Here is a 14502-nt window from a genome sequence, read left to right as displayed (position 1 = left end):
ATTGGACGGCTATTCTCGGACACCAGAAGTGTTCCGGGTGGTTTCGGGTAAAAACGGAGTGCCGGAGGGTTACCGGAACCCCCCGGGGAACTAATGGGCCTAGATGGGCCTTAGTGGAGAGAGAGAGAGGGGCTGCCAAGGCAGGCCGCATGGCCCCTCCCCCTTGAGTTCGAATTGGACTAGGAGGGGGGCGGCGCCCCCTTTTTTCCTTCCCCTCTCCCACTCCTTCTTTCCCCTCCTAGTAGGACTAGGAAAGGATGAATCCTACTCCTACTAGGAGGAGGATTCCTCCTCTCCTTAGCCGTCCCAAGGGCCAGCCGGCCTCCCCCCTTGCTCCTTTATATACGGGGGCAGGGGGCACCCTAGAACACACAAGTTGACATTGTTTAGCCGTGTGCGGTGTCCCCCTCCACCATAATCCACCTCGGTCATATCGTTGCAGTGCTTAGGCGAAGCCCTGCGTCGGTAGCTTCATCATCACCATCATAACGACGTCGTGCTGACAAAACTCTCCCTCGCCACTCAGCTGGATCTAGAGTTCACGGGACGTCACCGAGCTGAACGTGTGCAGATCGCGGAGGTGTCGTACCTTCGGTGCTAGGATCAGTCGAATCATGAAGACGTACGACTACATCAACCGTATTTTCATAACGCTTCCGCTTGCGGTCTATGAGGATACATGGACAACACTCTTCCTCTCTCATTGCTATGCATCATCTAGATAGATCTTGCGTGTGCGTAGGAATTTTTTTGAAATTACTGCGCCCCCCAACAGAGATAAGTGCAAGCCCACTGATGAAGTGCATTGTGGTTGTTCGAGTGTTGGCATATGGGTGTTCGACCGATGTGAAGACTATGTCTGCACTGGTGAAGACACAATCTTGGAGGTTGTTCAAAGGTTCACGAAAGCAGTGATCGCTGTCTTTGGCCTAGAGTACTTGAGAGCACCCAACGAGGAAGATACTCAAAGGCTGATGACAGAGAGTGAAGCAAGAGGATAGCGAGGGATGCTTGGATCACTTGACTGTATGCACTAGACATGGAAGAATTGCCCTGCATGATGGAAGAGTTGAGTACAAAGATCATGACTTGTTGCATCATACTGCATAACACGACCATTGAAGACGAGAGGGATATGCATGAGAACTTTCGGTATATCACCAACGGAACTCCGATTGTACGAACAGGATCCTGTCATTCCTTGAGAAGCATCGCAAGATCGAGAACCGACAAGTTCATGCTCAACTCCAACAAGATATTATTGAGCATCATTAGGGACGTCTTAGCAAGTTCCGGTAGTTCTATCACATGTTATTTGCTACATATGGACCATTCGGTGTGTTTAAATTTGAATGATTCAGTTTGTAAACTTTGAATTCGGTTTGTAAACTATATTGGTGATTTGCTTGAACATTCACATTTATGTTTACTTTCTATATGTGTGCTCATATGTAGTTGCAATGTATACTAGAATTGCAAGCTTCGGAAAAAACAAAGATTTACTCCGTTATATATAGGGGATCGGCTAGGTCCGACCAAAACTTATCGGAGTAAATATACTCCACCAAGGGTTTAGGGTGCCGGATCCTTCTCTATTTATTGGGCATCGGCATCCCCCGCGTCGCCTTGCTGGGCGTTATGGGGGAGACCTAGATCGAGCCCAGCCGCTCTCTCTCTCCTCCCCCCCCCCTCACCTTGCCGCCACTGGAGGAGCGACCATGGAAGCCGCGTCGGCTTCGGGGAAGGTGGCAGTGGGACTCTTTTGGTCGGTTCGTGGGATCTCCTACTTAGTCCGCCCCATGGATGCATGCATGGCTTTCAGGTGTAGTAGATGCATGGAGATGGTGGCTGGGCACCCGATGATGCTCTAGTGTGCTGGTAGGTGGTCGTCTCAAGGCACCACCGCGATGGTCCAGCGGTGGAGATTGTGTGCACCGTCATCGGTATGGGTCATTGTGGTGATCACTCCGGCATGTGGCGGCGGCCTGCTGCGGGTAGTGATGGCCATCGGAAGGTCCTCACGAGGGTTCTTCTATATAGATTTGGCGGTTGACTTCAACTGTGAGATGCAAACTATGGACAACCGCTTACGCGGAGGGATGGCTGTGCAACAACGACAACCGCATCGCATTCAGTTGTTGTCTCGGTGGAAAAGTGGTGGTGACAACACATGTGTGACTTCGATATTGGTGCTACCTGAGCATCCAGTCTCAAGCTACGGGGTGAAAGCCTAGGTCTGACCCGAGTTGCTTATATCTGGCAATGATGATAGTTTTGTGTCGTTCCCTTGTAGAAGGTTTTGCTCAGATATGTTCAGACTGATTCTTCAGGGTGAAAACCTAGATTCTACTATGGGCGGTTGGATCAGGTGACGCCAGCGCTTGAGCGTCGCTCCCTTCTTCAAGACATTGCTGTTGAAGAATCCCATCGTCAGTATGGTGTCATGATATGTTTCGTGCAGATATGGTCATTGTTATAGTTTGTTGATTGCGGGCTGGGTCGCCTTAGGTTATTTTCTTTTTCCTCGCCGATGCATAGCTTTGGTATTATATGACTTTGTTATTTGCCGTCATTTTTTATGTGTGTGTGTCGTTGGTGTTGACTGTGTTCATTCTAGCTATGCAGAGACCGGACGTGTGTTCATTATGTTTGTATCCTTTCTACGTTTCATTTTGAGCCAATAAAATTTACCCTTTATCAACAATTTGCTGGGATCGGTTAGAAATACCCTAACAGACGGAGCAGGATGCATAAACCACAGCTGCAATTTCAAGAACTAACACAAGCACAGAAGAGAAAGAACACGCATTGTTGTAGTCGCACGTATCAGGTATCAATAAAACGTTTCCCCTCAAAAAAAAAGGTATCAATAAAACGAGACGTGGTGTTTCTACTATCGTGTCCGATTCTGGTCAGGTTCCCGAGTTCGCAGGCGCCCATATAAGCAGCGCCGCAGCCTCTCTTCTTTTCTCGACTAGAACCCTACACGAGTTTTTTTTTTTTTGAGAGGAACCTGACCAGAATCGGACACGAACCCTACACGAGTTGCTCAAGTACCGGCTGAACGCGCCGCCGCCGTCGCCGTATCTCCTTAATCCGGCCTCTAGCTAGCCTGCGTGAAAGGTCGCGGAAGCCAGACATGGACCAGACCGAAGCCCTACCCGACGACACGCTCGCCAGCATCCTCGGCCGCCTCCCGCCGTGCGACCTCGCCGCGTCCCGCTGCGTCCGCAAGACGTGGCGCGCCGTCGTGGACGCCCGCCGCCTGCTGCTCCCGCACATGCTCCCGCATTCGCTGCATGGCATCTTCATCAACTACATCGACTACGAGAGCCCGCGCTGCTTCTCGCGCCCCTCCACACAGAAGCCCGCGATCGACTGCAACCTCGACTTCCTGCCTGGTTACGCCGAGGATTTCGATTCAATCGTAGACCACTGCAATGGCCTCTTGCTTTATGAGAGCGACATGAACTTGTGCTCCTACGTGGTCAACCCCGCCACGCGACAATGGGGACGTCTCCACTACAAGACCGACCACCGCCACCACCTCGCATACCTTGCGTTCGACCCCGCCGTCTCACCCCACTATGAGGTGCTTTTGATCCCGTGTGTGCCTGACAAAGTGGACCCTGCACAAGATTCCATGGAATGGCCACCATCCTCGTGGGTGTTTGATGTGTTCTCATCTAGTACAAGGAAATGGCTCAAGAGGTCCTTTATCCGCCAAGGCGAGGCTGCGGGCACGGTGACCGATGTTCGGGTAGATCCACTACAGCCAAAATCTATGTGCGGGGGAGGTCCAAGGCGGCGATATAGTGCGTACTGGCGAGGATCACTCTATGTGCATTGTCGCGGTGCGTTTGTCGTCAGGTATTACCGCATCTTTGCAGAGTCGCACTTCTACTTCTCGAACGATGCTTCGGTGCTTTAAGGCACCTACCTTTGTATCTATGACATATGAGCCCAACAGGTGGCTGGCCCATATGTCAATGACCCAAAGGCAGGTGCCTTTAAGGCACCAAAGCTGCGTCCCTACTTCTTTTGTCTTAGTAGCGTTTTCTCTTATAATATTTGAATATTTATACGACAACTTCACCACTATAGCTATGAATTGATAATTTTGCAGATTATCTTTGTCGGACAGCAAGTACCAAGTAATTAAGATGCCAATAGATATTGCAGAAAGAAAACAGGATCAATATCTTGGCAAATCAGAAAAAGGGGTGTACCTTGCAGCTATAATATATGATAAACATATACTCCAAGTTTATACCCTTGTTGAATCAAGCAGACACATAGATTGGGTGTTGAAGTATCATGTTGATCTCGAGCCATGTGCAACGGCAGATTTCCCGATCGACACAGATGAGCTCGAGGGATTTGAAAAAACATGGACCTTGGATGGAGGACGACGAGAATGGAGATGGGGAGAAGCAGATGAAGAAGAAGGAGAAGGAGAAAACGGTGGGATGCTAATACCAGAGAATCTAGAATGGGACTCCGACGATGATAATGTTCTGAATGTTAAAGCTGATTATGGATGCTTCTATGGAGGGAACGTCTACTTCCTTGGCTTTCACCCTTACAAGGAGGTTGTTTTCTTGGGGTTATCATTTACAGGAATGGCTTATCATTTGGAAAGCTCGAAGGTTCAGTATCTTGGAGACATGCGCCCAAAAGATTACTATCATGGACATGCGAATGGCATATACGACTCATTTCCGTACACCCCTTGCATGATTGGGAGGCTTCAGAGTCATGCTTCAAGGAGTCGTCGCCGTCGCAGAAGTTAGAGCATTTCGGCTGTTTGACTGAACAATATAGGAAATGGCAGCCGATGTTTGGGTCCTCCGTTTTACCTTTGATGATGTTCTCGTTGAAACTGCTCCGGCAGGTCGGTTACGTGTTAACCTGCGTTCTGTATCATTTAGATTATTCAAGGGTCTAGTTAAGTGCCAAGAAGTCTTAGCCTTTTGCATTTCTCTGGTTTCTTCAGCTATTTGAGTATCAACTTTTGCAGTTGCATGAATGAGTAGACATGTACAACCGAATTCGTGCACCGATAGTTTGCAACCCTGAGCTTTGGGTTCTTCTGATTCCTCGATGATTCACTTGGATGGATGTATAGATTTTTTGTCCAAAAAAACCCCCTGCCAATGAAATTGATAAAGAAGACCATCTTCAAACGAAATTGACAGAAGAAACCATCCTAGCCGTGGCGGCAGGCACGGCCCACAAGGCCAGGCGGCAACAGGCGCATAACAGCCAGCCAAGACCCAAAACGGAACGTGGGGCTGCATGTGATCCCTGCCGTCTAGTGGCGTGGCGGCATGACTGTTTACCTACGTTTCGTTTCGTCTGTATTTTGTTTGGTCTGACGAATAATGGCGTTTTGTCTGTGTTTTGTTTTGTCTGTGTTTTATTTCATTTGACGAATAATGCCATAGATTCGTATGTCCCTACTGTTGATTCCTATACATATAGTGCACTGTTTTTGCAAATAATAATCGTTTATTTACAAATAATAATACAAGCCTCCGTCGCGGGTCTCATCATCGGCCTCCTTACACCGGCCTTAACGCCCGGCGGAACATCACCGTCGCAAGCCTCATTGTCGGCCTCCTCATGCCGGGATTCACCCGACGGACTTTCACCACCACAGTCTCATCGTCGGCCTCCTCGCCCGGCGGAACTGCTCCGCCGCGGGCCTCATCGTCGGCCTCTTCGCACTGGCCTCATCGCCTGGCAGACCTTCGCCGCCGCAGGCCTTATCATCGACCTCCTCGCGCCAACATCATCGACAGGCGGACCTTCACCGTCGCGGGCCTCATCGTCCGGCAAACCTGCTCCATTGCAGGCCTCATCGTCGGCCTCCTCACGCCGGCCTCAACGCCCGTCTGCCTCCTCGCGTACCTTCCCCGCCGTAGGTCTCATTGTGGGCCTCCTCACACCGACATCATCGCCCGGCAGACCTTCACCGCCGCGGGCCTCATTGACGGCCTCCTCGCGCCCGCCTCATCGCCCGGAGGACCTGCTCCGTCACGGGGCTCATCGTCGGCCTCCGGTGGCAAAGGTCCGCTAGGCGATGAGACCGACGATGAGGCTTGCGGCAGCGAAGGTCTGCCAGGCGATGAGGCCAGTGCGAAGAGGCCGATGACGAGGCCCGTCGCGGAGCAGGTCCGCTGGGCGATGAGACTAGCGCGAGGAGGCTGACGATGAGACCTGCAACGGCGAAGGTCTGCCAGGCGACGAGGCCGGTGCGAAGAGGCCGACAATGAGGCCCGCAGTGGAGCAGGTCCGCCGGGCAGTGGCGGAGCTACAACGAACAAACTGGGCGGGCCAAACTAATGAAGAGCGCAAAAAATATGAAAATTTGAACCATATACTATTTCAGTAGGCATAGACAATATGGAGCTGCATACTTGTTCTCATTGATTAGAAGATGCACACACATATTTATGTACATATATACTAGTACTAAACAAAAGAAGCCACAGTAGCTTACCATCGGTCATGGTCATCATGGATTCATGGTACAAATCAGCTTTCCGATCCTGGGTCACCTGTGCTGTTACATACTACTGTACTACTCTACAAATCAAGAGAGAAATTCACCTATGTCTGGGTCACCTGCAGCACGGCAATGACGCCGGAGTGGTCATTCGTCACAAGGACCGGCAGCTCAATAGCAGCCGCTGCTTGTTACTCTGCTTCTTGCTGCTGCTGCCGGATCGCCACTGGCCGGGTCGCCGCCGCAGCTACTGCGACCACATCAGATGGAGGATGCTGGGATGCGGGATGGATTGCTACTGGGAAGGGTAGGGGCTAGCTCCGACTAGCCGGACCTCTGCCGTCGGCCGGCGCCGTGCCCTAGTCGTCCTAGTGGATGTGATCGGTGGGTGCGGTGGGTGCGGTGTGCAGCTTTATTGGACTGAGCGTTTGGGGCTTTGGGCCATGACGCTATTAATTATGGGCTGTGCGCTATGTGGCTGTGGGCTGGGCTTTGAGCATATGTATTAAAAAAAAGTTTGGCAATTTTGCTGGGCGAGCCACGGCACGGTTTTGTCCGTGAGTAGCTCCGCCAGTGCTGCCGGGCGAGGAGGCCGTCGCGATGAGGCTGACGATGAAACCCGCGGCGGTGAAGGTCCGCCGGGTGAATCGCCCGACACGAGGAGGCCGACAATGAGGCATGCGGCGGTGATGTTCCGCGGGGTGTTGAGGCCGGTGCGAGAAGGCCGATGATGAGGCCCGCGACGGAGGCTCGTATTATTATTTATAAATAAACGATTATTATTTGCAAAAACAGTGCACTGCATGCCTAGGAATCAATAGCAAGGACATACGAATATGTGGTATTATTCGTCAGACGAAACGAAACGCATACGAAACAAAACATGGATGAAACTAGCATACAAACAGTCCTGCCGCCACCCCACTAAGCGGCAGGGAGCACATGCAGCCCCCCGTTCCGTTCTTGGGTGCTTGCTGGCTGTTATGCGCCTGCTGCCGCCAGACCATGTGGTTATACAATAGTGCACTGCATGATCATGATCTATTACACAGAAACAGGCCTAAACATCAGGCGTCAAGGTGATTTCGATCACCTCGCGCTTCTAGGACTTCTCTGGAGCTAAGAGAATTTTTAGATCCCGTCGATGATGATGATTGCAACATATTCGGATAAAAACGTTTTATGTCGCCCATTAGACATGAATTGGGTGTTTGGTCTAGTGGTATGATTCTCGCTTCGGGTGCGAGAGGTCGTGAGTTCGATTCTCGCAACACCCCATTTTGTCTCTCCTTTTTTTTTACAGCCAGAAACAAAAAAAACTCTCTCCAGTCCAGGTAGCTGCCAGCACAGTGCCACAACCGAGACGGACGTCAAGCCTCAGCACGGCAGCAGACAGAGCGCTATTCTTGGCGCCAAGCAAATTAAGCTCCTCCCCCTTCTACCTCCTCTCCCGTCCACCCGTCCCAACCAGCCACCGCGTTTCGTGCCTGTAAATAGTCACGCGGCAAAGCGGCCGGTCTCGCGCGATCGATCCCTTTGACTTGATCAATCAGGAGAAGGCAAGAAAACGGTCGATCCATGGTGCCGGCAATGGCGTCCCGCCGGGCCGTCCTCGTCATGGTTGTCGCCGTCGCGGCGGCGTTGTCCGTTGCAGCCGACGATCCGGACTACAGTTACGTGTCGGGGACCAAGCTGGGCCCGGAGAACTGGGCCAAGCTGAGCCCCAAGTACAGCGCCTGCAACGGCGGCGCTGCGGCGAGGAAGCAGTCCCCCATCGACATCGTCACCAAGAGCGCCGTCCCCAAGCCCGACCTCGACCCCCTCACCCGCACCTACGTCGCCACCGACGCCACCCTCATCAACAACGGCAAAGAAATCTCGGCAAGTCCCTTCCATTGACGCCTCCAAGCCGGCGACGCGCGCGCGTCCATGTACACTACTGACCGGCCGATTTGGTAAATGGCGATGCAGATGACGTTCAACGGTAAGCCTGGCGGCGTGACCATCGGCGGCAAGGCCTTCAGCCTCAAGAAGCTCCGGTGGAAGACGCCCTCGGAGCACACCATCAACGGCAAGAGGCACCCGGTCGAGGTCCAGCTCGTCCACGAGAGCGACGCCGGCTCCGGCGAGCTCGCCATCATCGCCATCCTCTACAAGGTCGGCGCCCCGGACTCCTTCTACTTCCAGCTCAAGCGGAAGCTGGCGGAGCTGGCGGCCGACCGGTGCAGCTACGGCGAGCAGGACGCGCGCGTGGCGGCCGGCCTGGTGCACCTGCGCTCGCTGGAGAAGCGGACGGGGAGCTACTTCCGGTACATGGGCTCCCTCACGGCGCCGCCGTGCGCCGAGAACGTCTACTGGAACGTGCTGGGCAAGGTGAGGCAGATGACCAAGGAGCAGATCGACCTCGTCACCGCGCCGCTGCCGGCCGCCGCCAAGCAGAACGCCCGGCCGGTGCAGCCGCTCAACGGCAGAGTCGTCACCTTCTACAACCCGCCCAACAGCACCATCTCCTTCGACATGTGATCTTACCCCATTAGATGGAATGCTAATTAACCTAGAAATCAACGTACTGACCAGCTAATCTCGTGTTTGCCTTGTCATTATCTCTTCGCTGCTTTACTCAGATGAAACATTGTCAGAAAGATCTTGGCATGATACCTTGTTGTAGTACTAATTATAACGATCATCTGAAACTCTGAATCATATTAGCTACTGCACTGGCCAAGATTCCAGGGCCAATTTAGTAATACCCAATACTATCTGAAATTCAGTCTAGTTTATCTGAATTCGGAATCGTTTCTGAACTTTCCTTATCTTGATGCAACGAACCAGAAGCGCAAAATTAAAATTGGGTACACTGCAAGTGAATACATACATTCCCCAGTTTTCTTATTCCATCCTTGTTAACAGCATCAGAATGAATAGCACATACAATTGCTATTTAGTTTGGAAAATAAATCCAGTGACTCCAGGGCTGGCGATTATCCCTTCTGTGATAACTGAGCCTGATGGCATATACTCGCTCTTGCGGCACAACAAATCCGTGTGGTCCATTGCCTGAAATGTAGAAAGGCATTTAGTTTGGAAATTCGACATGAACAATACTCCCAAAGAGTCGTAGGGTTAGGAAGCCCACATTATCACGATATTGAATGGCACTGTTTCCGACATAGACTCGGTACCAACTCGTGTTACTATTTAGATTCAAACAAGAGAGAAATTCCAGGTTTACGTCCATCATCAGAAATAACAAATAATTCCATTGTGTCCAGTCAATATTCCAGCAGAAATTAGCTAATTCCAGGTAAGTTGATGCTTAATGCCAGTGGATTTCATGCAGAAACTATTCTTTTTCTACTTAGCTCTTTTGTTTGCACTGAAATCCTGCAAACTAGTAATTCTTGTGGTGCCAATAGCACTAAACTTAAAAATGTATGCCAAACTAGTAACTCTTGAAAATGCACCTGGCGCAACGACTCGCTCTTGGAACCATCACTAATGATATTCAGAACTCGAAGCAACCAATAAGTTTAATACCAAGGACTGCACCATGTTTTGACAATTTACACCTTTCTCATTACAGTAGAATTCGTTTGGAGGTTATGGTACACATTATGCGACACCATTACCAGCTCTTCAGTGATTTACATGCCCAGAAATGTTCAGGCAACAGAAAAACAGAAGCCACCCACGGTATCCATAGCTCAACTTACATTCAATGTGATATGCAAACTTGACTAGCCAGAGTTAAAGTTTCTACATTCCTCTCTTCAGAGCAATTAAATTTGAATGTACTGTAATATTTTAGTTGTAGATATCCAGTTAGTTAGAAGTTAGTGGAGAGGTCTGTACTAGCCAATATACAGGAGCGCAGTTTGGGATTTTGAGATAATCAATATTCATGGCATCATAACCCCATTACAGTGATGCATGACGGAGCCAACGATCTTTTTTTTTGATGGACTGACGGTGATAAAATGCATACTCTGCAACAATAAATAGATAACTAAAACAACGATGCAGCTAGTGGACAATGCAAAATGGCACCTCTGTATATATAGGCTGCATACTGGATCCTCAATTTATGATGTAACAACATAAATTCAAGTTTGAGAAGAGATACGGAGGATCATGGTTTTCAATTTCAGTTTCAGAAAAATTTCAGCACCAACTGAAATCATCGAAATTCAGCGAATTTCAGTTTTCATTTCAGTCAAAGGGCCGAAATATTCACTTGAATTCAATTAAGATTTTGAATATTTTGAAAAACATTTGAATTTATGTGTACTACTGAAACTGCTGAAATTAATGAAATTCAGTGAATTTCATTGAAATCTCACCGAAAGTGAAAACCATGTGGAGGATCAAGGATACTAGCACATGTTTACTACAATAGAATTAACAGTAAAGCACATAATCAGTCACTTAACAAGGAACAGTGCAGCTGTTTCTGTAGTTTCGGAGCCAGAATTCGTGAATAGGACAAATAGTGTATTCAGATGCGTGATCAAACTCGAAAACATGACAGCTTACACTACTAATATAAACAGTGACGAAGTCAAATAAACTGATGTGCGATGAAAGAATAATTTAAGGCGTGTGTGTCACCGAGTAAGTGGCGCGCCCAAATCTAACCACAAAACAAACAGATCTGCGACGAAGTAGTGGCTGCTTTTCTGCAATCTACCGAAGGCTTAGGTTTATTTAATTTCACTAATCTGGATGAAGTCGCACTTGAGCAAGGAATGCTGGGCAGAGTACTAACATATTTTAGGGAAACTATGTGCTGAAAAGAAGTGGTTGTACAGCTAAAGTTGAATTTTCATATTGTATTCAGGTCCCTGACGGCAGAGTATTGCACAATTCAAAATCTGTCCCCATTGTGAGTAGGAATGACTAGATGGACACGGTGAAAGCTGGATTAAACTCACTGGAATAAGAGGAATGCCTTTGGAGCTGTGGTCATGGCCCATGACGACATCGTTCCTGTAATAAGAGACAAATGGAAGGTTGTAAGAAAGGACGGTGAGAAACAATGCAGTGACACGACAGCTGAGGAAGAAAATTCGAGGGCCGACGTTCTACCTCTCAAGCTATGCTGCTGATCTTCTGCAAGAAGATGGTGGTGCAAGGTATGTTGTCAAGATTAGTTCTGAAATTTTCATCAAATTTCCACAGGATGTCAGGACTGCATTGTCAAGAACATGTGAAATTGTAACAATTCAGAAACGAGCCAAAAGCAGATGAGGAAACTAGCAAAATTTTGTCTGATTTTCAAATCCATATCATGATCCCACAAATGTGTTGTCCTAATTAATACTATCAGTATATACACACAAACACAAACAAGTTTACTAAGCCTAGAGCACGGCAACAACAAGCAGCAGAAGCGGACACAAACCAAACCCAACCCGAGAGCAAAATTAAATCTCCTGCCCGCGCTACAACGGCCCGGATTTCGCCACGCAGTCGTCCACCTCCATCTGGGCCGCCCAATCCGCCGCCCGCCTCCCCGACGCGAACCGCATGACCCCTCCCAGCCCGGGCGCCGGCGCCGGCGCGGCCTCCTCCGTCTCGGCCGCCTTCGCCTCCCTCCGCCTCGCTGCCGGTGGCGGGGGAGGCGGGGACCAGTCGACGCTCTCCACGGCGCTCTTCCGCGAGCGGCTGCGGCGCATGAGGAAGCCGAGTCCAGGGCAGCAGCCGGAAGGAGGGCGCTCCGAGGGGGGCGGGCGAGGCCTGCGCCGCGCCCTCTCGCGCTCGGAGAGCACCTTCCCGATGCACGAGACCTTGGGGGAGCTGGGCTCGTCCTCCGGGACGGCGGGCCTCGGGTTGCGGCCGCCGCCGCCGGTCTTGGCCTTCTTGGGGAACATGGCGGGCGGGTGCTGCTGGTGGGTCCGCCGCGCGCCGCCCTGGCCGAGCTTCCCGGAGAGGCCGATGATGGGCGCCGCCGTGGGCTTCAGGTTCCCGGAGAAGCGCTGCGACGCGGCGCCGTTGTGGTGGTGGTGGTGGTGCTGGCCGGGCGCGCTCGGGTTGTGGGCCTTGAGCAGGCACTTGGGGTTGGTGTTCTCCTTGAGGGAGTCGTCGCGGTCGTAGACGCCGCCGACGTCCGCCCAGGCGATGTCGTCGCCGATGCGCAGCCGCGTCGAGTCCGGCGGGTAGCCGCCGCGGTCGCGCGAAGTTGACGTCGCCATGAGAGAGGAGGAGAGATCGGTGGGAGGAGGGGCGGGGAGGGGAGGGGAGGAAGAAGTCGTCGGCGGGTTCAGGTTCCGGTTCCGGTTGGTCGGCGTGTGGCGCGGTTTAAAAGGAGGGAGGGAGTCGTATGCGCTCGCGTCGTTGGGGATTGCCGGGAGCGTGGCTGGGTGCGTGCGGGTGGGCGTCCTTTTCTTTCCGCCTCGATTTGTTTTCCCTCTCGGTTTAGTAAACGGTTTATCAAAAGTCGGAGGAGTTGTGGTTTGTGTGGGCCTGGTTTACAACACACCGGGGTCAGGATGGCTCCAGGAAAACCCTGCTCCAGATTCTAGAAGCACCAGCGCTGCGATGCTACCCGTGGGCGGCGTGTGCGTGGACGGAGAAGGCCAGTAAAGAATCTTGTGTTGAATTTTTTTCTGAAAACTTGAATTAACAATCTAATTGCCGATTTGAGTATGTATAGGATGAGGCAAGAACATTTCTTTGGTTGAGTTTTTGGTAAGATTTGATTTGATTTGGGTACAGCTAGGAGAAGGCAAAAAAAAGTTTTAATTTAGTTGAGATTTTGGTAAGATTTGATTTAATTTTATTTAGACATGACATAATTTTGGTAAGATTTGATTGAGTAAATGTAGGGTATACTCCCTCCGTTCCAAATTACTTGTCTTAGATTTGTCTAGATACGGAGGTATCTAACATTAAAATGAGTCTAGATACATCCGTATCTAAACAAATTCAAGACAAGTAATTCGAAACGGAGGGAGTAGGTTTTAGTAGGAAAAAGAAAGGGAAGTACTGATTTAATTTAGTTATTCTAAACCAAAGAAGGGATCGTAGAAAAAAACATAAAGGGGAATGGGAGAAGGTTAGAAAGTAGAGATTTTTTTTAATATTGTGAGCATGGAAATACCTAGTGCGATATCCCCCGATATCCACATCACAGTCCAAGCGCCCAACTCATGAGCAAACGCGCCTGGGATAACCAGAAATGCATGTGATTGCATGAGCAACAGGTAACTTTTCGACCTGACCTGTATCATTCGCGCAGGGTACAATCCACGTCTCTAAAGGGCGGAAAGAAAACCCTCGAACCCACCCACCCCCTTCTCTACCAATCGAGAGGCGACGACGCACACCTCGATCCCCTCCGCCTAGCGACTGAGAGCAACACATCTGTCTTCCTCTGACGATGTCTCCCAGTGCTAGCCTCCGAGTTTCTTTGCCCTCCGGCGGTGACCCAGTGGTCGTCTCCTTCCCCGGGTTCCACCATGCCACAAAGCTTTTGTCCCTTCCGGCAACGGCGGTCGCCCGACAGCTATCTTCCTTATCCTTTGACGAAGGTTATTACACTCCTTCTCCTCATTCTCCACCTCGTTTTGTTTTTTTATGCACCCCCCCCCCCCCCGACGAGCTCCGTGCAGACCCATCATCTGTTTCCTCACGGGAGAATGGGGCGCCAATTAACCAAAGGAAAAGGGGGATCACCCCCATGGGATAAAAGGGCTCCCTTGTGCTCGTGGAAATCTCCCACTTGGGTTTGTTACCTTGGATAGTCCTCACCTTAAGGTGTGGGAGCACAAGATATGCAATACCTTGGGTATATCAACATTTTCTTCTTCATCCAGCTATCAGTAGTGCATCCTCAACAAAATTTGATGTCACCTCTGGATCTCCGAAGCACCCTCAAAGCCAGGCCAGCGTTGTTGACACTACGATTGGGAAGTCGTCAACCGGAGTAAGAAGGTACCAAAACAACGAATTGAGGACCAAACTGTTGTCCTAGAGAAGAAGGCAGCGAAGAA

At 50.5% G+C, this 14502-nt stretch overlaps 2 protein-coding genes and 1 non-coding gene across 3 annotated transcripts; 2 read left to right on the top strand and 1 right to left on the bottom strand.

The window, feature by feature from the left end:
- The first annotated feature begins 7716 nt into the window (after nt 1–7716).
- Nucleotides 7717–7788, top strand: TRNAP-CGG. The gene has a single exon. It is a non-coding gene; the product is annotated as a tRNA-Pro (tRNA).
- A 176-nt stretch (nt 7789–7964) lies between these two features.
- On the top strand, nt 7965–10501 carry LOC125551108 (alpha carbonic anhydrase 1, chloroplastic-like). Its single transcript, XM_048714267.1, has 2 exons — nt 7965–8392; nt 8483–10501. Exons 1-2 carry the CDS (start codon nt 8090–8092, stop codon nt 9032–9034), a joined length of 855 nt encoding a protein of 284 aa, XP_048570224.1. The 5' UTR covers nt 7965–8089; the 3' UTR covers nt 9035–10501.
- A 1179-nt stretch (nt 10502–11680) lies between these two features.
- LOC125551107 (uncharacterized protein At1g76070-like) lies at nt 11681–12888 on the bottom strand. The gene has a single exon (XM_048714265.1). The coding sequence runs from the start codon at nt 12700–12702 to the stop codon at nt 11953–11955; it is 750 nt and encodes a 249-aa protein (XP_048570222.1). The 5' UTR covers nt 12703–12888; the 3' UTR covers nt 11681–11952.
- Between the last annotated feature and the right edge of the window lie 1614 nt (nt 12889–14502).

This window comes from Triticum urartu, chromosome 4, assembly GCF_003073215.2.
Source record: "Triticum urartu cultivar G1812 chromosome 4, Tu2.1, whole genome shotgun sequence".
Taxonomy (NCBI): domain Eukaryota; kingdom Viridiplantae; phylum Streptophyta; class Magnoliopsida; order Poales; family Poaceae; genus Triticum; species Triticum urartu.
The sequence above is the reverse complement of the archived record's forward strand: the minus strand, read 5'-3'. Positions and strand labels throughout refer to the sequence as shown.